The 24,010-nt window shown below is 36.2% G+C and overlaps 1 protein-coding gene across 1 annotated transcript; it reads left to right on the top strand.

Moving 5' to 3' along the window:
• Positions 1–410: 410 nt before the first annotated feature.
• On the top strand, positions 411–22,125 carry LOC147391259 (chloroplast envelope quinone oxidoreductase homolog). Its single transcript, XM_086458051.1, has 4 exons — positions 411–609; positions 7,219–7,360; positions 10,740–10,831; positions 21,239–22,125. Exons 1-4 carry the CDS (start codon positions 544–546, stop codon positions 21,926–21,928), a joined length of 990 nt encoding a protein of 329 aa, XP_086314177.1. The 5' UTR covers positions 411–543; the 3' UTR covers positions 21,929–22,125.
• The last annotated feature ends 1,885 nt before the right edge of the window (positions 22,126–24,010 follow it).

The following is a 24,010-nucleotide window of genomic DNA, read 5'->3' on the forward strand; positions in this document are numbered from 1 at the left end:
TACATAACTTGGATATGTCATCTTGGTCTTGGAGGCAACCCAACAAGATACCATAGCTCAGTTGGTTTGAAGCTGCTTTGCAAAGCAGCTTTGTGGCTTAGGGCGAGATACAGTGATCTAAGAGGACAGTTGCCTCACCCTTGAAAAAAGAAAATTCAAATTTCTATTTTAGTACTCTAAGTAAAAGTTGGGGTACCAATAGAAACTTTTATCTTTTTGTAATGCTTGAAGAGTGTATTTTAATCTTTAATTAAAGTAATTGGGGCGTATGATAAGTGAAAGTCGGGGTGCCAAAAACGGTACTCAAGAAAAAGTAGACAGATATCAAGTTGTGGGTATTTTTGTCATTTTGCCCAGACAAATAGCTTTGCTAACTCAGGACAATAAAACAGTATAAAACTGCCAAATCAAGAACAGTTTCTTATGAATGCTTTTTGGCCTCTGCAACGTTATTGTCGTTGATAGGCGAGGGAGAGAACTGAAGAGAGTGGGAAATTACTTTTTTACCCTGTTAAGAAATCATTATTTCCGTTCTTCATTGCAATGGCGGGGAAGATTATGCACGCGGTTCTCTACGAAAGTTATGGAGGCGGTCCTGCTGGCTTAAAGGCAATTTCTTCTCATCTTTTTTTCTTTATAAGTTTAATTTTAATTTTATTATTATTATTTAAAGTTATTATTTAATGTGTTTTTGGGTTGAATTTTGAGTTGTGAAACATTCAATATTTTTATTGCAAGAGGACTTAGAAAATGATGAGACAAGGAGTAGTGATTTGAAGAGAAAAAATATTTAAAGAGAAATTTGAATTTTAGATTAAATAATTAAGACTCATTTGGTTTAAAGGACAATATAAGGATTTTAGGGAGGTTGAAGATGATGAGTTTTTGGGAAGAAACCCAAAAATATCATTTGTATAGTCCCTGGAATATTTTTAGAAAATTTCCTTGATTTATCCGAATAAGCTCAACTGAACCCCTTCCAAATAATTTTCAAATCTGAACTTGGTTAATAGGGTCCAAAGCCAGGTCTTATGTTATTGAAAGTGAGTTTACATATGCTTTAAGTGTGTGTTTGGTAACACTTATGAAGTCTGAATGGAGGTGGTGCACCTTTAAAATTCAGACGTTAGAAGCTTTATTGCCGTCTGTTTCGATTCAGATTTCAGAATTAAGAACCAAAATTCAGAAGTTTTGGTTCAGCGATGAGGGACGCAGGATGAAACTTTTGAATTCTGAATTTTTTTTTTATTCCTAAAATACCCTCCTCTGAACACTGATTTCTATCACTTATCCTTTCTTTATACAAACCCTAAAACCCTTATTTTTAACTTTTCTACCTCTCCGTCCTCTACAACAGAGTTGTCAAGGTCTCTCCCCTTTCTCTTGTTTCGTGTTTGAAAATCTTATATTTTTCACTCCAAAATTAACACGCTAAGATCTCTCTCTATCTTTGATCTACCATTTCCATTCATTAATGGGTATCTTTTTTTCTTTTAACATCATATGTTTCATATATGTACTTTTTATCATATGCTTGTAATTTAAAAATCTCTAGGGTTTTTTGAGTGTATGAGGTTTAGGTTTTGTTGATTTCGGTGTTTCAAGAAAAAACGATTAAGATTATTAGGATAGTCATCTTGGTCTTGGACGATTTTTAAAATCATAGGAGACTAGTGTCTATTCCAGAAGACCCACCATGTTATAATGAAATATTCTCACCGCAAGCACAAGCTGATTTGATTACTTTACGTGATCAGATTGTAAATCAACTAGAAAATACATGATTGTTTATTGTTTGAGTATTACCTTGTTGGAATATAATTCTCAAGTATGAATTCAATTTGAAAACAATACTTTTGGAGTGTTTGATTTATTAGAAATCAAAATTAAATATGTGGATGGTTTCATTATGCATTACGTGTTATGTTTTTCGGTTAACAATTTATTAGAATTACAAAAGGGTAATATTGTCAAAATGACCATTATGTTTTAAAATTTTGTTTGTAACCAGAAGCTTTTAAAAATGAAAAACAAATAACTTTTCTAGAACTAGATTTTAGATTCCGGATTTCAGAAAATAGAAACTAGACTTTAGAATTCAGATTTCAGATTTCAGCTTTTAACTGTCTTTGTCTCCATATATTTTCTTCTGGGTCTTCCTTTCTCTATTTTAGTAACTTCAACTTGAATATTTCTTATAATTAAGGCTGTAGTAGGTTTCGTTGAACATGTCCAAACCATCTCTATCGTCTTTCTCTTACTTTATTGCATATTAGAGGGACTTCTACACTTTTCTGAATGTTAAGAATGGTCTTTTCTCTCATCCATCTCAACATCCTCATCTCTTGGTCTTGGTGCTTCTTGACTGCCTAACATTCAGCTCCGTAAAGCAATAGCTGGGCTTACTACCATCTTATAAATTATTTCTCTTTTAGTTAGATTGGCATGTGTCTGCTGCACTGCATATACTGAAAAAGGAAGCACACCTCCACTTTAAAAATCCATCTCTGATTCTCTGGGTGAACTTCCTCAACCTCTCCTATCTTTACGTGTAAAGACCCAAGATAACGAAATTGGTCACTTCGAGTTATTTTTAGACCATTAATTTTAAATGAGTATTACTCTTTCTGGGTGTAAGTCCTAAATTCACACTCCGTACACTTCTTCTTGGTTTTATATTTGTCATTTGCAGTGGAGCTATTCCTAAATTTTATCGATGTACTAAAAAAAAACTAGTTTTGTGTAGGTTCCCCCTTATCATCTCATCTATCTCCATAATTTGATAGCTATCCGATCTGCAGACAAGTAGTGCTGAAAAAAATGAGTTGTTTCCTGTAGCATCTAATGCACAATCACATATACAAATTAATGTGTATAATGCTGCTTTTGTGTTTGATTAGGTGTTGGAAGGTATGACCATGGTTATAAAATTTGATTGAATGTCTAAAATTCTGGGATTTTGTTTTGATTTTGAAGCTTTCCAAAAATAACCTTGTAAGAAATAATACAGTGGTCTACACATGCCCATTCCCCCTCTCCCCCAATTTTACATTTTTTAGTAGTCATTGCTCCCATTCAGTGAATAAAGCTGAGAAGGATAAACCATATGCTTTCTGTGAAAAAGGAAAAGTAGCTGCTCCAATACTTATTACAAATATTAATTGAAAATTTTCGAATATATTTCACTGAAATTGGGATGCTTCAGCAAGTTTTTTTCTAGGCTAACTTTTGGTATGAAACTGAAATTAAAAATGTGGGTATAGAACTTCTGATCACAGTAATTTTTCGTATGGAAAAAATTGGTATCATTCTAATAATAGCAGCAATCTATGGAAAAAAAACCAACTGATTGGGGCCTGATCAATGACTCAAATAATTCTAATCCCTAATAAAAATAAATAGATAAGCTGAGCTCTATATCCTCTTTTGATGTTCCTTGGTCAAGGCTACATGACTTGCTCAAGTAGTGAAGAGATTATGCCTGGTATTAGTTAAGAAGGTTCTATGGTTTATATACATTAATATCCTCTAGCTGAAATCTGTCCAAGGCTAAGGCTTCAAAGAACCAACACATCATGTTGGATATGTTATAGGCATAACCAGTGGCAGAGCCAGGATTTCCTCCTAAGGGTGCAAAGCATAGTTAATGATCACATTGAAGAGCTTGAAGATCATCGGCTTTGGAGAGAAAATTCAAGTGCTTTTGGTTAGAGGTTGAAGAAAAGGACATTTAGATCATTTCTCACTAGTGTATGAGAGAAGACCCAAGTCAAGTGGGCAATGCCATCAGTTTAAAAGTATTGGGTATCTCAAATATTTGCCTAAATGCCTATATGCCCCCTTGACCTCGGTCTTTACCAATAAAAAAATGCAAAATGATCTCATTACCCTCGTCTTCAACCTGAAACCAAAAACCCTATGAATTCTCTTCCCAACTTCAACCTCTTAGATAAAAAAATATTACCCTAATTTTCAACCTTAAGCTTAATCGACTTCAACCTTTAAATCTAAAGAAGAAGATAGGCTTTTTTAAATCGAAGATGATGAGATTTTTGATAGAAAATTCTAAGGTATTATATATGGAATTAAGACAATATTCAAAAGGATGGATTGAAGATGAAATTAATTAGATTAAAATTAATTTATATAGGGGTTTAAGTGCTTGAATTCCATACCTTTTAGCCATTAGTCAAACAAATGGCTCACATCCCAGTTGAGTAACTTCTTTTAAACTTTGGATTTGAAGGAACCCTGACTATAAAACCCTTGTCAATTAACATAAATTGAAAACATTCTCGAAGATAAACAATACCACACTCCTCACTGTCCCAAATCTTGCCTTCTCGGCCTTGGCATCTCTCTCACTCAACCCTATAAATTAAATACCCCCTATACCCCATGGCCTTGACATCTCTCTCACTCTCTCCATTTTTCTCTCTATTACTCTTTCCATTGTCTCTCTCTCCCACTCTCTCCATTGTTCTGTCCCTATCACTCTCTTCACTCTTTTCATTGTTTCTCTCTCTTTCACTCTCCATTTTTCTTCTATCTGTCACTCTTTCCATCGTCTCTCTCTCTCTTTCACTCTCCATTTTTCCTCTCCCTGACACTCTTTCCATCATCTCTCTCTCTCCATTTTTCTCTCCTTGTCACTCTTTTTATCGTCTCTCTCTCACTCTCCATTTTTCTCTCTTTGTCACTCTTTCCATGGTCCCTCTCTCTCCATTTTTTCTCTGTCATTCTTGACATCGTCTCTCTCACTCCATTTTTCTCTCCCTATCATTCTTTCCATTGTCTCTCTCTCTTTCTCTTCCCCTATTTTTTTAATATTATCAAGTGGTACCTTGAGGATTTGAAGAAGACACCAAAGGTAGGCCAAAAAGGAGTTGCACAATGAGTTCAAGACCCAATGATCCAAGGCAAGTTGTTTTAGGAAAAATGATCCGATTCTCAATTTCTTTCTTAGAAATTGGGACAATTGGACCTTCCTATACCCCTCTGTAAACGTTTAAGATTGTTCTTTCATTCTCTCTGGCCCTCTCTTACATTTTTGTACGTTACCTACATTTGAGAATTCGATGGGTGCATTATATAGGCCCAAACAGCCTTGGGAAATAATGGGCATTCCTTGGGTTAGTCTCGCATGGCGACGCCATCATCTTGAGGTATATTTCATATGGAGACACATCGTGGAATGGGAAGGCCCCTTATTTGCTAAAGCTCATTAATATTGCGATAAAAAATAGTTGAAGGCATCATATTGTGTTAATCGTTTAATGTTGCATGCTTGTTTCAGTTGAATGCACTATTTTTGATATGGAATGACTGGCATTTTAAACATGCTGGGTAATATATTGTGTTTGATAGAATATTGAAGAATGATAAGAAGATGAAAACACAAGAGAAAAGTCACGATTAGGAGTGGGACATGACATGAGATCAAGTAATAATAGGCAAGTGAGAATTAAGGATCGGTCACAAAATCTATGTTAAGAAGTTGACTCCTTCGAGACAAAGAACTTAAGTTTAGGCCTGTCAACTGGCAAGCACTTCATGAAAGAGTAGGCGTCTCCTTAGAGGGATAGGGGTTCCAATATTCTGATGAGCTAGGAAGGATTGTTTGACAAAACACTGTGAAGGAATTGGCGTCTCTTTAGAGGGTGCGTGTTCCAATAATCGGTTGAGTTAAGGTGAATTGGGTAATAATTGGTACAAATCTCTTGAGGGATGACCCGTGCTTGGTACGTAACTCCCACAATAGTGACGACTCAATGATGTACCTCTCCAAACTTTGAGGACAATAAGAGGATTGGCCTGGGTGTAAAGGCGTTAAAAAAGTAAATAAAGACGTAAAAAATGATTATCGATTTTTTAAAGAATGTTTTTGCAAAGAGGACAAAACATTTATGCGATTGACTATACTTGCATGTTCGGTTTTAAAGTTTTTATTTTTAAGTTAGGAATTGAGTTTTTAGATCTTTTTGCTTTGCTAAACTTCACCACTTACTGACGTTTTATGTTAGCAAATGAAAGTGAAGCGGCGTTAATAAGCTACAATACGAGACTTTGTGATGATCCTGTCAGGATTTTACTAATTGGATCTTGGCAATCTCGTGGAAAAGCTATGTAAATTTTGAATGTTTGTAAATATGGATTTTATGTTGTTGCTTGAATTACGATTTTCATGACTCATTTCTAGTATTTGACTCTTTTTAATAAAGGGTGTTAATATAGAAATCAGGGTCGTGACAATTTGTGTGGGGTTCTTCCATGCTGTCCAACTCGTTTCTTCTTTTTCACTTGGGCGTCACATATTGTAGAATCATTATTGCTTAAGCGGTCACTTGATCAACTGGAAGAATGTCATTCCCAAGATATGTTGTGTGTGTATTGCCATTACTGACTTGTTATATCATCTGCTGCTTCACTACAGTTCCTCTTCTGTTGTATTCAAGACATTCTTAGGGTCCTTGGTGCAAAAATACAGTTATCCACTTCCTTCAAGGGTGGTCCTCAACTACTTCTATTATCCAAAATATTACTTTGCATTTGCTTCCTTCTAAGAAATAGAGAGAAGACATGAAGGGAGATATGGAATTCATTGTCCTGAAAATCTAGCTTTAGTCATTGATGTGTTTGGAAGGTAGGACTTAGAAATTATATTTGGAGTTCATTAGTTCTTGTTGTCCTTAGTTTTTTGTCGTGTAGGCCAGTGAATGCCTCTTCACAATTTCATTTTCCCTTTTTCCTTATTGTGATATCTTGTCCATTTCTTCATTTCAATACCATTACCTTTGAAAATAAAAAGAAAGAAAAAGACTCTGAAACACAAATTGGTTAGTTTTTTAAGTTTTACTTGAAACTTAAAACTAGGAAAACAGACAATTCCCTTGAAAATGTAAAGTAAGATAATTCCAAAAGATTGATCAAATTCTGAAGTTTCTTGAAAAATGGCCAAGAATCTAAACTCATGAAGCATCTAACAGATATTTGAGTTCAGTTTGAGAGTTTAACTCATCATCTGTTTTTTTTTTCTTTTTTTTTTTCTGTTGTCAATGCATATTTCGTTTTTTTTTAAACAATGCTATTAATAGCTTCCAGAGTTTAGGATTGATACTGAACGATGTAGCAATTGAGCAGTTGGTGTTATTATATAAATCTGGTACTTCAGTCATTGCTCATCAGAATGTTGTTACTTAGTTTTCCTTCCTTTTACAGCATGTGGAGGTTCCAGTTCCTGTCCCGAAGAAAGATGAGGTTCTGTTTAAATTGGAAGCAACTAGTCTTAATCCATTTGATTGGAGAATACAGAAAGGGGTCCTCCGACCTTTTTTTCCGCGCAAATTCCCATACATACCAGGTATTTTCAGAGATTTTTTCTAATCCGTAAATTTTCAGAGAGTTTCCGTTTATATTATGAATCAAGGCCCTTGTCTTTCTTTAGTTAGAATTTCGTTTTCCTGTTCTAACCTATCTGACATTTGTCAATCTCTTTTATGTTGTGCTCTTCCATATCGTTCTCTGGATATTGGATAACACTCTCATATATTATTAGTACAATGAAAAACAATACTATAATTTGGTTCCTATTTGAAGCCATGGCAATTAGTTATATGCTATAGGTTTGGATGTTCTCGATCGTGGCTAACAAACTATTATGGCTAACCAATTAAGAAAGCTAGAAGGAGGTCCATAGGAAGGGTCTAGCAGCCATTAGAGTCTTCATTCTTTTCTTTTTCTCATCACCTCATCTCCCATAGCTCTTTCTATATTTTTCTCCAAATGACCATTTTTCCTCTTGGGTGCTAGGTAAGTACGAAAGATAGTTTTGTTTTTCTACATCTTAGACCATTGATTGAAAACCCTCCCTTAATAATATTTTTACTAACAATGGTTGAAGAGTTTGAGGAAAACATTGTAGCCGGAGATGGCCAAGAGGTTATGAAGAGGATTCCATCACCGATCAAGATAGGATTTGATCTCATTAATGTAGTTTAATAATGATAAGAAGGAAGTAATGCATATATATCTATATATATATGAGTAGCGTTCATTTGCCAAGTTCCTAGACGAAGTGTTTTGTCTTATATGGGCTAAAATTTTCGGAATGGGCTGATTTTTTGTGAGGATGATTTCCTCACCATAGAGGCCATCCTCACAAAAAACCAGCCCATTCCGAAACTTTTAGCCCATATCAGACAAAACTTTGTCCAGAATTTTGGCTGTTGAAGCCAACCCTATATATATTGTAGTTAAGCCATGGTCTTTGTTCTAAAAGAAAGATGATAGTTATGAAATCCAATGATGTCATGTGTAGATTCTAGTACAGTTTTGCTGATGCCATGATTGAGATGAATGCTTTGCATGATTTGATTTGAAGAAGAGAGAATACATGGTATGCTTATGACGAAAAATGGTGCTGTAAAGCATGTAGGGCGTAGGCCCTTGGGTGCAAGACCCGTAAGACCTCGAGGATGATTCTGGAATGAGGTTGTTGCTGTTTAGCCAAACTGAGGATAAAATGGCCAAGTTGAATGTTGTGGTTTAGCAATACCGGTGATAAAAATGGCCAAAATGGGTGATAGAAATTTGTTCTGTGATTATAATTTTTTATCATGTGATGAAGTATTTGGTTTGTGTTATTTCGTTGTTGTTATACCATGTGCATCTTGTTCGAGTTCGTTTATTATTGTTGAACTATGTGAAGGGGGTTTCATGTAACTCCTAGAGGGCTTCGTTGCTCATGCTTTTAATATTCAGATACATTGGAGTGAGGTGACACGGCATTGGAGGAATCGAGTGGAGGATTCATTCAATTTGACCGAGCATTATTAGGAGTTATCTTGTTTTATTATTATTGGGTGTATGAGGGATAGGGGAAACACTACCACACAGATATTTTAGTTTATTTTAACATTGTTGTTGTCTTGATTATACTCAGTTTGCGTGCTTAAAAGTGTCAGCAGTATTAAATCCAACTAATTCGTAGAATTCTTTCTTTAGTTTTCCTTAATCGGAAACCTGATATACTGTTTTGTAGAGGCAATTGCTTTAAGTTTCTCTTTGAATCTAGCCATGATTTTTATATGGAATAAAGTTTTGGCAGTTAACTTTCATCAAAAATTGGTGTCTCATTATTTTAATCTATATGCAATTTATAGTGATTTTTACCGTGCGATCTATCAGTGGGGACAACAAAAAACAATTTCAGTACAATCTGTAATTTTCTCTCTTTTTAGAAACCAAAACTTCAATATAGTTTTTTTATTAGTTTTCCTAAATTATTGCCTTCCTTGGCTTTCTGTAGAGACCAAGTTTGAATTTCAATAAGTAACGAATTGGGTAGAAATTCCCAAAGACAAACTAATATTTGTTGAATTCCAATCCATGAAAACGCCTAGTAGTCTTCTTGTTCATTTTTGAAATACAAAACCAACTAGTTCTTGTAAATAGATATTTTTCTTCAATGGGTCATCAAGTCCTCTTTTTGAATTGGTATGATCCGTCAGAAACCGTTTCAATATGAGAGAGATGTGATTTTTTTTCATTGGGAATATGTCAAACTTGTCCATGTTGTAAATAGTTGGGTGAGTTCAGCTGAAGTGATGTCTAACCGAGTTAGTAGGAAGAGTTGACTCTTGGAGGGTTAGTGGACTTCTTTTCATCTCACCCCTGGGTTTAGGGTCATGGGTCGGGCCATGGACCATGGACCAAGTTGCGGGTCCCAAAATCTGGCGCATGACACAATGCTTGCTTGTCCGGTAAGATAACTATTATTTTAATTTTCACTAATTCATAATTTGCCAAAGGAGTTAATTCCCATTAATACCGTTTATTTGTATTTGGTTGCTTTCTTGGTATTGAGTTTGGGTCTCAATGCCTATTTTGGTCAGCTTGGAAATGGAATATTTTATAAAATATTTGGATAAGTATGTAAAGCAATACAGTTATCATGGAAATATTGTGGAAATTCACTGAAACTGGAGAAAATGATAAAACAAGCATGAAAACAGAATCATTAAGCAACAATAAAGCTATGAACAATCATATGATATGTGGAAATGAAGATCAATACAGTTTTGTTACATGCTGCCACAAGTAAATGAGAGTCTGATAGCCCAAAATAAGTCATACATGGAAATGAGAATAATCATGTCACCGTAACTGCATACCCTTTAGCATATGGAGTACTTGTTTAAATGAATGTAGTATTAAGTGTTGTAATTGTGCATTATTATACATTTTCTTCAAGTATGAGTAAATTGCTAATATATTCAAGTAATTAGAACATGGAGAACTATATGTTCATGTTTATACATACATACTGATATGCTTAAATTGAATTACAATTAAATACCTCATAAATGACAATTATAAGTCTTTTCTAAAATAAATTTATAATTTTGTGTTATTTTACGTATTTAATATTTAAAATTTTTTGAGAAGTTTTAGTCAAAGGTTATAATTCACCACAATAGTCCCCCACTGAATTCTTGCATTTATTATTTTGTTCGAAGTTTACTGTTTATTAACATATCTCCCAGAATGCTCTATTGAAATATCTACTAAAAAAAACTACTAGTTGAATTCCTTATCGATCCCTATGGAAATGGAATTATTTCGTTTTATTTCATGTTGGAATTTAATATGATGGCCACTTTGATATTTATATGTTTGAAATCCAAAATTGTAGGCATCAGGAAATATATGTTCTAAGACTTGTTTTCCTGATGGAACAGGTACCGATGTAGCTGGAGAGGTGGTAGAGGTTGGTCCAGGTGTCAAGAATTTCAAAGTTGGTGACAAAGTTGTAGCTATGCTTAGCTCTACTGTGAGTGCCTTGGTTCACTCTCCTCTTTTTATTTCTTTTTTACATTTTTCCACTTTATGCCTGTGTGGTTTATTATTTTATTACACTACGTTGCTGATCCCAAACTTGGATAAAGGAGAGTTGTGCCACGTTAGCATCCCGTCAAAACTTTGTCCTATCCTATCAGGAATGTCGATGATAATTTTATGTTTAATCTAATGCTCTTCTTTTTTCTTGGTTTGGAATCACACTGTCCAAGAGAACCACCTTTTTTCTAACATGAATACTTCCAAAGATAAATATAAAGAGCTACTGTGAAGGCGTATTTGAAGATTATCCACATTGAGGAGATTTGTTGTAGTAAAATCTAGAACAGGGAAGTTAGAGGAAAGTAATAAAAATTTATGTTATTGTATCAGCAAATTCAGGAAGAACCAACACCATATTGCACTTTAGAGAGGTCACTAAGTAGAATACATGGGAAGCAATTGTGAAATATAGCAATTTTATCTATCAAATATATTTATATATATGGGAAGCAATTGTGTGGATGATTTATTTATGTGTTGGCTGCCGAACCTGACCCATATATATTGCCATTTTAACTCATGTTGATGTAGCTGAAAACTGAACCAACTAAGAGAGTGGCTAATAACATACCAAAAGGAAAGAAAATAAGGGGGAAAAGATGAAAGATTCAGTGAGAACCATAAGCCCTAAGGCTGCTTGAAAGGTGAAGGGAAAAACCCTTAAGAAAGGTTTCTTTCTATTAGAAATTTTCAGCAAAAGTCCCATTTATAATTTGAAAGAGATGTATTTATAACAAAGCCTAATAATAACAGATCTAGACCACCCATCTACTTATAATCTGAACCAGCCAAATAACTTGTAACCGCAATGGACATAAATGCCCTTAGTGATCACATGACTCTTTTAAACAACTTAGATACTACCAAGATGCCCCGTCAATTAAACATAGAGAAGAAAAACAAAACAACATTGTTTTGGTTTTTCATTTTAACACTAATGCTCATGCATCACATGTAATAGCCTAGATCATTTTTAACCAACATTAGCTAAGTTGTGCTCTGATTGGGTTTTGTCTGAAGCCCAAAATTGATTAGAATTTATAAATATTTTTTAGGAGGGAAGATGTGCTAAATACCCTTGATGGTTTAAGTGATGATTGAACAATCATCCCAGATGATAATTCCTTTGTGTTCCACAACAGATGTTTGGGATATCAATAGGGAGGTATTCAATTTCACATACTCACATTCATAGCCTTTATTCCAAAAAGTAAGTGCAATAGAATTAGTAGACTTTAGGCCAAAATAATTAATGTGATAATAACTAATATCCTTGCCCTAAATTAAGGGGTGTTTTCATCAATTTTCCACAAAGGAGTGTTTGTACGAGGAAGATGGACTTAGATAGGGCCTTAATATCCAATCAATGCACTGTTTCAAGCTACCAAGGCATTCTAAACTTTTGATGGGATTATAGTTAAAATCCTTGCTCTAAAATTAAGAAGTGGTATAATTAGTTTTCACTAAGGAGTGTTTGACCAAGGAAGATAGATTTATGATGGAGCCTTAATAGCTACTTAGTGCACCATTTCAAGATGATGAGACATTGTAGGGATCTTAGCTAAGTTATATGATGAGATTCATCATCAAAGTGGATCTCCACAAGTAAGTTTTTTTTCCTTGAAGCAGATTATTTCTACCACTATTTTGTTCCTAGTGATTATTTTTCTAGTTGGTCTCTTTCAAAAGTACTAGGGGTATTCAATAGGGTAGCAATATTCTATTTCTATTCCTCCTCATAGTAGTAAAAAAGACCCCCAATGGAGTCACTAAAAAGAGTGACATAAGATTGTGTTCTCGAGGACTTTTTGATGGCAGAAGAAGCAAGGTCAATCATATCTCATCTTTTTTTTTTTTTGGTGGGTAATGCAGCGAGACCATTTTAGTCATACGATAGGATAAGGACACATGCCATACGACGAAAAAGCCCACTTAAAGTTCTAAAACATTCTTCAAGCCCATGAGCAAGACAATAAGTTATCGAGCTCTATATCTTGAGCTAGGAATATCATAGTAGGAAGAGAGATAGTTGTTTACCACCTTGCCATAAAAAAATGCGAAGCATGGTACTAACCAAGATCATCCAAAAAACAGGGCAAGAAAGGACTTTGGGTAGGCAAGTATAAGACGACAAGCTACTGTCATAATGAAATAAACCAACTAGACCGGTAAGACCTCAGAATAGACCTAGGGCCAATTGAATATTTGAGACAAACTTAAGAAAAACAAGAATTCCCTCTTAAAACAAGGCATCTCATTCATACCACAAAGACCTAACTCTAGTTGAAACCCCCTAACTCACAATCAAATAGACCCACAACACATGAACGACCTCGGGCAAGTATCTACAAACCAAGCATGTTTGTTCGTTGGGGTAAGTACAAGAAAAATCTGAATTAGACTGATGGAACGCCAGATGTCAGAGATCTTTTTCTTTATTAAATAACTTGCAACAGTTACACATTAAAAAAAATCCTACTGACAAGTGATGGATTCATCTCCCAAAGCACTTAAGTGCATTTCAAACGAAACAACTCACCGACCACCTAAATCAGTCGTGTGGTGACACCTGTCCCTGGATTTTCATCCATATTAACCACACCACCAAGAAGATAGTGGGATTGACTGGGAAATGGAAGAGATGCGAAATAGGCACTAAAGAAAAAAATAAAGATGAACAAAGAAAGATTTACTCTAAAAATTTACTATTCATTTTTGTCTCCGTTTATTCTTTTCTATCTGGGTATTAACAAAATCATTGGAGAGAGGTTGGCAGGCACTACACTGGGGTTTCATCCTTCATGCCGTTCCGTTTTCTATTGTTCCAGAGGTTACTAAGGAGCGAAAGGAAATTAGTCGGCTGACGAAGGAGGCAAGAGATCATAATTCAAAGTCAAGTCTTCCAATAGAAGAAGACGACTGAGCCAACACCAACAAAGAAGGAAAGCCAAGCCAATCTTTGGAAAAGGGAAACAAGGGCATCGTCAACTGGAGACTGGAAGTGAATCAAGACGTTATCCAAGAGCAAAGCTAAAGACCAAGGGCATAAGTCGAGCACACCAACCGAAGAGATCGGTCATGATGCTAGACACAGAAGAAAGTCATCTCAGGTTGACCGTGCAAGACGGATGGCATTTCATCATCCTAAGTATGGAAGGCCAAAAAGTTTTCAGGCTAACCTGAGAGCCCGCAAACGGAAGATCTCTGGCACCTTGGTCAAACCAAGTTGGTGTCGGTGGAATGAGTTGCGGAAAACTAGGACAACAACAACGAACAAACCAAGGAAAGTTAGACGACCACCATAAGAGGAAATAATTGTGAGATCAAGATCGAGCTCATCATCAAAAGTTAGTGCTCATCTCGAGGAGTGGAAGGCCTAAAAAACCTTCCACACTTTTGGCGCCGTTCGTGGGAAATGAATGAACCTTGTCTCCAATAGAGCTCGAGGAATCGGATGAGAAAGTGACCAACTTGAGATGATGAGAGGACACTTTAAGACTCCAGTAAGCAACCAACCACAAGACAATCAGTTGAACCCCTAAGCACTAATACATCAACAACTATGGCATGACACCAAAGACGAACCTGACAGAATAGAGACAAGTAGGATTCCCATCCTCGGTGAGTCACACCAACAATACAGTGGTACATAAGAACGAGGGATTAAGCTCGAACATGGCAAAATCACCCCCTCACAAAACTCGAAGAAAAAAGCCTTCAACATTGCAAGGTCCCCGACACAAATGAAGTTGAAGAATAACATGTATGGTCATATGCATGAGGTGGTCAAGGAAGATTTGCTCAGATAAGACAGACAACCCACCCACAGAGACCAGATAAGGCAAATCACCCCCTCAGGAAGCTTGGATAAGCCAAATCACTCCCTCACAAAATGTTGATAAGACAAATAACTCCCTCACGAAGATCAAAGGGAAAGACCTCCATCACTACGATGCCACGGTCGCACTTGAAGTTGCGTAACCACACGGGTTGCTAGAAATATGAAGAGTTGAAGGAAGATTTTGGTTTTGGGAGACCAACTTGCTCACAACACACATATACTATGTAAAAAAAAATGAATAAAGACGAAGAAGTAGGGTACTGAGTTCATTTTTTTAAACTCAGATAATGTTTATAAGTGTGATGAAATAAAACTAAGGTTGCTATATGCACTCGAGGGAAGGTAGGGCCGAGGTTGCTATTTGCACTCAGGGGGCAGGTAAGACCGAGGTCGTTATATGCACTCAAGGGAAAGTAAGGCCGAGGCCGCTATATGCACTGGGGGGGGGGGGGGGGGCAAGTAAGACTGAGGTTGCTATATGCACTTGAGGAGCAAGTAAGATCGATGTCGCTATAAGAACTCAAGGGGAAGTAAGGTCGAGGTCGCTATACACACTCGGGAAGCAAGTAAAATCGTATTTGCTATATGCACTCAGGGGGTAGAAAAGTAAGGCTGAGGTTGCTATACGCACTCAAACAAAGTAACACACTGAGGTAGCTATCGTGCAATTGGTGCTCTGGGGAAGGTAGTTTAGGTAAGATAGTAAGAATTAAGGTAAGGCCAAAGTCGTTATGTGAGTTGAAATAAAGAAAGTCATATGCCAAAGTTGCTTAAAGCACTCATATATCTGTGTGAGTTAAAAATAAGAAAATCATATGCCAAGGTTGCTTACAAATACGCTTGCACGTCAGGAAAGGTAAACAAATATAAATGTTGAATTCGTCAAAAAACTTCTATATATCTAGGAAAGAATGAAAAGTATACTGAGCATGCCTCGGAGGAATCTCTAAAAATTGGTCAATCGACTTACGAAACAAACGAAGAATTAAGATTGAAACTCAGGGACATCCGAAATTCTAAAGTACTACCAGATAGCAACTAAACGTTAGTATTGCTTAAAGAGTATGTTACCAAGCATAACCCGAAAATACAAAAGTAGCAAAAATAAAAAAACAGATAAAAAATAAAATACAATAGAATTAGTAAAAGAGCTTGTTCAACGGCAAAATCAGTAGAAGAGCTCGGCTTCCGAGAGTTTGGTTTCCAAGAAACCAAACTAGAGTGTAGCTTATAGGTCCGAGTTGTAGAGGAGAAGAGGAGAAGCTATCTAAAGCTTATAGACTTGCCCAATAATGAGTCTATCCAAGGTATAAAATTCCTTAACTCAGATCACTTTCCAAGGAGAATCTCCTGAATGCACAGATACCTTCATGAGTCAAACTAGACCTTCGCTTACAGAGCATCTTCGGATTGTCTCCAACCTTGTACCATCCCCAGGGAACAATAGCAACACACCTTCCAAAACAGTAACTCAGGAAGAACCTCTTGCAAGGCATCACGTCAACACTGACAAGGATGCTATCTTTATCTTCAAGAACCCCCATGAACAGCCAAACAGAGAGAAGATACCCTTCCCACAATATGCAAACAAAAAGAACTTTTAATAGAAGAAAAAGACAATGAAGAACAAAGACAAAAAGGATGGAAATGAAGAAAAATGGCAAGAGAAGAGTCCTATATATAAAAGAAAAAGAGCATGTGCAATTTAGGCAATTAAGGTAAGAATAAAGGAAGGATGCGTTTTCCAAATCTCAAGCGATCCCTAGGATCTAGAGTAATGGAGATGTGACGTGTACAAAGTTAATGTATTCTTCTCCTTGGAAAATGGAGAAAGATACGATGAGAATAAGGAGTAATTAAAGCAAGATAAGGACAAAATGGAAGTTAAAACAACTCGACAATTCACTTCCTTCACCAATTAGAAGTCGAAGGGGATTATTTTTGTCACCTCGGTATACCGAGCTAACAAAAAGGGGGTAATTGTAGAGACCATTTTAGTCACACGATAGGATAAGGACACATGCTATACGATGAAAAAGCCTACTTAGAGTTCTAAAACATTCTTCAAGCCCATGAGCAAAACAGTAAGTTGCTGAGCTCTACATCCTAAGCCAGGAATATCACAACATGAAGAGAGATAATTTGTTCACCACCTTACCATAAAAAATGCGTATCACGGTACCAATCGAGATCATCCAAAAATCAGGTCAAAAAAGGACTTTTGGTAGGCAAGTATAAGATGGCAAGCTACTGTCAAAATGAAATAAACCAACTAGGTCGGTCAAACCTCAAAACAGACCTAGGTCCCGTTGAATATCATAAACAAATTTAAGAAAAACTAGAATTCCCTCTTAAAACAAGCCATCCCAGTCATAACACAAAGATCGAACTCAAGTCAAACCCCCCAACTCACACTCTATTAGACAACACATGAATGACCTCGAGCAAGTATGTAAAAACCAAGCACATCTGTTCATGGGGGTAAGTAAAAAAAAAATCTGAATTAAATTGATGGGACGTTAGATGTTAGAGATCTTAGAAGTATTGTAGAAGTTAAAACAGAGTCAGAAGCATAATAGCAAACTTGTTGTCGCACAACATAGTGGAGGAATCGAAACCAGGAAATCCCTGTTCTGTCAGCAAAGATCGAAGTCAAATAAGATCACATGTGCCAAGGGCCATAACTCGATACTCAATTTCAGTAGAAGAATGAGAAACCACGCTCTGTTTCTTACATTTCTATGAAATCAAATAACCATCATAGAAAGTACAGTAACCAGAATTTGGTCTAGTATTAGTCAAATAAATCAGACGACCTACGAGTGTTTGATAACAAGGATCAGATAAATGATCGCTAGATTCAACATAAAAAAATTGATTCTGATCCATAGGAGAGGAAGTATGACAACAACCAAGCATTCTAGTCTCCTGAAGAAGATTTAATGTGTATTTGCGCTAAAATAAATAAATACCACAGCGAAAGCAAGCCACTTTTATCCCTAAGAAATACTTAAGAGGACCCACTTCCTTAACTTCAAAAGCACGACCCAATATCATTTTTACCCTGTTAATCCACTGGGCATCATCCCCAGTAAGGATACTATCATCTACATGAGTGACATGCAACCAAAGAAATACAGAGGCGAATAGTAGAAAGCTTAGCTACAAGAGAAAATGTAGTACAAAAATCCTTCCCCAGAGTCTGTATAAATCCCTTAGCAACTAAGTGGACCTTGTATCGATCAATGATGCCATCCGCGATATACTTAACAGTGACAACCCATTTACATCCAACAATCTATTCCTTAGAGGGAAGAGGAACAAGCAACTTGGTATGATTCTTCTGCAAGGAATCCATCTCAGTAGTCATGGTTGCAGTCCACTGAGGGTCTTGTAAAGCCTCTGAAACAGAATGAGGGACTCGAATAGAAGTAGTGATAGTAATGTAGACTTGATAAGGAGATAGACCTTGATAGAAAACAAACTATGGGCAATAAAGTGATCAGTAATACACCTCCGCCTACCTTTGCAAAGTGCAATAGATAACTCATAGTCGGAAACATAAGGGATAGGAATAGGGAGAGGAGATAAAATACTTGAGTCTAAGGAGGAGGTTGGCAAGGCTGGAGAGGGACGAGGGTAACGAGATAAACCTGGAGCGTTGGCGAAGATGGAGAGAAGACCAAAGAAGGCAACACTATCTGAGAAGGGTTAGAAGAAGGGGTTTTGCAAAAGAAAAGGATCCTGCAAAGTAAATGTGGCACGAAAATATGGAACATTTTCGAAAAAAGTGACATCAAGAGAATATATAACACGATGAGAAACATGATCATAACGCCAATGCCCCTTTGACATAGATGAGTATCTCAAGAAAACACACCGAATGACTTTGTCATCTAATCGTGGACCCGTCCTTTTTTTTTGTTTTCCAAAATGATGACATGCTTTCTAGGTTTTTATTAATATTTGTGATACATTCTTTTTTTTTTTTTTTTCAAACTTATGATATGCCTCCTTGACCTTGGTATTCTCTTATAGACTAATAGAAAATTACCTCAATCGCCTCATCATCATCACCACCACCACCACCACTATCTTCATCATCATAATAACCATCACCATCACCATCTCTTCCCTGTTGTCATCATCATTATCATCACCTCCAAGATGTTGAAGATGATTAGTTTTGGGAAGAAAAGGTAAAGATTTTTAAGTTAAATCATGTTGTTTTTCATTTCATTAGTTGATAAGAGAAGACCCAGGTCAAGGTGTGGTATGTCACCGATTTGAAAACATAGGGTTTATCTCAATTATTCAGGGAAAATTGGAAGTGTCACGTGTCTTATAATGAGAAGGGTTACTCCAAAACTTTGAAGCGAGCTGACTGCTTCAAAGTTTTTTCTAGGTAGAACAATGATGTCGCTATGAGTTATGGTGTGTGCGTTTTGAAAGCTTAGCCAACCAATATGAAAATTTCGTGGTGAGTGAAAAAATCATTGCAGTAGTTAAGTTTCATGATGATAATGCCTATATTTTCTCCTTCGTGTAACAAATGATAGTCATACAACTTCTCCTGCACTACAATTTTATTATCTTAATTTGTCATGGTTGGTATACTGCAAATGCAAATAATTTTCTAAAATCAATTTTATTGGTGCTTGGTTACACAATGCAAATGATTTGCATTGCAAAAAATTTGCATGGATCACGTAAATTCTTAAGAAATTTCCGCAAATTATTTGCAAAATAATTTGGCTCCAACCTATACATATCAAAATTACTAAAATACCGCTTATCAAGGAAATTATTCAAATTATAAATTACTTGATACTATAATGTGCACAAAAATTTACAAAAGTACCCCCCCAAAGATACATTAAATTGTATAGTGAAATTATAAAAATACCCTTCATCAAATAAACTTTTAAATTATTAGAATAGCCCTTAATACTTATTGCAATGACATGCATATGAATTCAGAAAAATACACCTCATCATAACATTTACTTGCATATGAAAATTATAGAAATACCCCTCATCAATTTTACTACAAAAATATCCCTCATCATGGAGGTATTTTGGTAAATTCACATGCATGTTATTGTTATAAGAACTAAAAGTATTTTTGTAATTTAAATATTTTTTTGATGATGGGTATTTTTGTAGTTCCAATATGTAGGTTACTACATCTTTTTCTGAGGATATTTTTGTAGATTCATTTGTCTTAATGTAGCAAGTATTGAGGGTATATTGTAATTTGAATAACTACTTTGATGAGGTTGAATTAAGTTAAACTGTTCCCACTATTTATTTTAACAAGAAATCACAATGAAATTTTTTATAGCAAATGTCATCCAACCACAAAAAAAATTCGCAAGAGATTTCCCAATAGTTGCCAAGCAATAGTAAATCCTTCATCGTAAACCATTTGCATTGCAAAACATTTGCAAATGCAAATGCAAGTAATTTTCTGAAATCAATTTTACTGGTGCTTGGTTACACAATGCAAATGATTTGCATTGTGAAAATTTTGCATGGATAACCTAAATTCTTAAGAAATTTCAGCAAATGTTCTGCAGCACAAAAAGTAGTGCAAATTATTTGCAAAATCACAATCAAATTTTTTATTGCAAAGATCAACCAATCACGAAAAATGATTTGTAAGAGATTTCCCAATGGTTACTAAGCATTAGTAAACCAAATGCATTGCAAAACATTTGCAGTGCAAATGAAAATGATTTGTCGTGTACCAAGCAAGGCCTTAGTTGCAGGGACCTTCTTCTATGCTGAGTGCCACTGTTGCTCCCTCTTTTGCTTCTTCAAATGGTTCTATTAAAACTGGCTTGCATCAGGTACTTCCTTGTACATCTGACTGAGTTGACTTAGGATTTAGTTGTGGTGAGTTGAACAAAGGATTTCAGGTTCAAGATAGGATCGATTAAAAGATCTAGGTTACTGGATTTTAAAGTTGTATTGGTTGGAAAATATGGTTTAAGTTGCTAAATGCTGAATTACTTATTTTATGTGAAGATAAAAACTTAAGTTTCGATGCCTGCAATTTGACCTCCCTAAAGCTTTAGATGGGTTCCACCCAAACCAAGGATATCTCCCACATCAACAATTGAATGATTCCTACAACCCCATCTGTATTCATTTGTTTTGGAATTTTGGACTCTGAAGCCAATAGTTTCAGTTTACTAATAAAGAAACAGAGAAGTAACTAACTAGATGCAAGTATATATATATATATATATATATATATATATATATATATATCTATAGAGGGTCAGGTTCGGCAGCTAAAATTTGTCCTATATGGGTTAAGTGAGATCATCCTCACAAAAATCAGCCCATCCTAAACTTCTAACCCCATCAAAAGTGGTTTACAAACTAGGGGTAAAATCGACGGTCCACAATTCTTCAACTTGTAAATCATGTCCATTACTTTTCCTGATGTGGTGTTATCCACTCTTAGAATGGCTATTGTACATATGACAGGTTGGAGGTGGTCTGGCTGAGTTCAGTGTGTCTCAGGAGAGCTCGTTGGTAAAGAGGCCTCCTGAAGTATCAGCAGCTGAAGCTGCGGGCTTACCTATTGCTGGTGTCACTGCACATCAGGCCCTCACCAAGGCTGCAGGGATCAAGCTTGATGGCACTGGCAATCAAACCAACATTCTTATTACTGCAGCCTCAGGTGGAGTAGGTCACTATGCTGTTCAATTGGCAAAGCTTGGAAACACACATGTTACAGCCACTTGTGGGGCCCGGAACATTGATTTCGTTAAGAGCTTAGGAGCCGATGAGGTTCTTGATTATAAGACACCAGAAGGAGCAGCCCTGAGTAACCCTTCGGGTCGGAAATATGATGCGGTAATCCATTGTGCAACGGGTATTTCTTGGTCAACTTTCGAGCCTAATTTGAGTGAGAATGGGAAGGTTATAGACATCACTCCTGGTGTTAGTGCAATGATGACTTTTGCGCTGAAGAAACTGACCTTCTCTAAGAAACAATTGGTGCCATTGATTGTGATCCCCAAGGCTGAGAACATTGAGCATTTGGTTGGGTTGGTGAAGGAAGGAAAGCTTAAGACAGTGGTGGACTCAAAACACCCGCTGAGCAAAGCTGAAGATGCTTGGGCTAAGAGCATTGATGGTCATGCTACAGGGAAGATACTCGTGGAGCCATAATTAAAAGATGATGTGTGAGTTTGGATTGGTCTTGTAATTTTGATGATATTCAAGTACTAAAAACTGCTTTATCTATAGCATAATTTGTTTGGCTTACTTAAATAAGTTTTTCCTAAAGAACAAAGACTCAGACCAATATGTGACTCCTATGTAAAAATGCTACCATGATATGCAATCTTGCTTCCTAGTTCCTCCAATCATCTTTTATTTATTTATTTTTGGGTAAATTACACTGACCCCACTGTGGTCTGGCATAATTACATGTTGGTCCTCTTAACATTTTGACAATTGCACTTACCTCTCCTATCACGTAGGGTGTTAAAATTCAGATGTTATTTTACTATTTTACCTTCTTATTATCTTTTTCTATACAAAAAATTCTAAAAAATCGGTGTCTAAGTGCCTACACTCTCATGGGAATCCATTTATTATGTTAAAAAGAATTAACGGTTTGATTGATGGTAAGCAAACAAAAGGGAGGTGAGTGAGCTCAGTAGAGAAACTATAGGGGAGTTGAAGTATAATTGTCAATCCGTTACGGGTCTACATAGAATTATGCTAAATCATAGGGGGTGAAAGTGTAATTTATCCTTTAAAATGAAAAAAAGAGATCTGATTAATAAAAGGAACATTTTTTTTTTCTCAAGGCTCCTGACAATACATGAGGAGTTAATTTGGGTCAAATATTCTGTAATGCCTCGAATAACTTTATTCTAAGTTAGATCCTATTTACTTATTTTCTCTGCTGAACTCCATAAAACTCTCTCCAAACTTGACCTTTTTAATTTCATGTCTTGCTGCCATCACTACACTGTTATTTATTTTTAATTAATTGATGGAAACATTTTTCATTGACAAACCTTCTTTGGTGTGGACAATTTAGCAGTGCTACTTTGGCTGGAACTTCCTATTTTCAAGTTTTTGTCTGTGTCAACGTGCACACATGACAACAGTTCATGCTTAGGCATTTTCTTTAATTATATTTTCAAATAATTATAATTAAACGTGAAAATCATCTATCCTTCATATCAACATGTCTTCTGCATCATATGAAGCTTGGAGACCTGATACCTTACAAAGCTGGTTGAGCGGGCAAAAAAGTACACCAGACTAGAAGACGATCCCTATAACTCAGCACACAAAAACAAAACTATACACACGTTACAAAGATAGAAAAACAACAATAACAACAACAACCACAGAAGAATAAGGAGGGTGCAGACTCAACAAAATAAGAAACAAAGGAAGGAGAGTATGTACTTCTCCATTCCTCTGAGCGAGATCCTTGCACTAATTCATACCGAGCTATTCTTCGAATGGCCCTAACCCTTTCCACAGACACAGGCGAAGCCCGACGAGGACTATTGTGCATATCATAGAGTCCGAGCCCACAAGACCAATAGATGTCAGGAGTTTTCTTCAAAAAATGGTAGAGTAGGGTCACCTCGACAATTTTGTAAGCAGGGCTAGACCAAATAGGAGACCAGAAAAGTAGTATTGGAAAGAACAACACTACGAACAGGAACAGAAAGGAGAGTAGGATAGAAAAGCCACAATGAACCATGTCATGATAAGAATGGATAAAAAGAAAGTGGGTGAAAGTCGGGCAGACGGGAGAGTAAGAACGTGTTGAACTGAGCAAATGGCATACGTGTATACTACTCAATGTGGGCCCACTGATCTGATCTCCATTCAAGGAGGACACATAGTGGCATTTTTAGAAAATGACCTAAAGGGAATAGTACAGCCTCATTATGATGCTTTGATTGTGAAACTCCAAGTAGGTACTTTCACCTTGAAGAGGATTTTAATCGACAACGACAACTCAGTGAACATTTTGTATGTCTCTCCATTCGAGAAAATGGGGTAGAATAGAAAGGTACTCACGACAACAAGAGCACAGTTAGTGGGATTTGATGGAATCTCTAACCAACCTTAGGGGGGATTATCTTACATGTTTAGGTAAGACCTGTCACGCTGATGATGAGATTTACAGTGGTGGAAGCAGCATCCCCTTATAATGCAATCTTAAGAAGGTAGTGGACTCATGAAATGAGGGTAGTTCCTTCCACCTTTTACCAG

Source organism: Akebia trifoliata, chromosome 11 (genome assembly GCF_017979445.1).
Source record: "Akebia trifoliata isolate Shusen 1 chromosome 11, ASM1797944v1, whole genome shotgun sequence".
In the NCBI taxonomy this organism is placed as follows: domain Eukaryota; kingdom Viridiplantae; phylum Streptophyta; class Magnoliopsida; order Ranunculales; family Lardizabalaceae; genus Akebia; species Akebia trifoliata.

Coding starts and splice junctions, on each gene's coding strand:
- LOC147391259 (XM_086458051.1), top strand. CDS start 544: ATGGCGGGGAAGATTATGCACGCGGTTCTCTACGAAAGTTATGGAGGC. Junction 610..7,218: donor GCGGTCCTGCTGGCTTAAAG/GCAATTTCTTCT, acceptor TTCCTTTTACAG/CATGTGGAGGTTCCAGTTCC. Junction 10,832..21,238: donor TAGCTATGCTTAGCTCTACT/GTGAGTGCCTTG, acceptor TACATATGACAG/GTTGGAGGTGGTCTGGCTGA.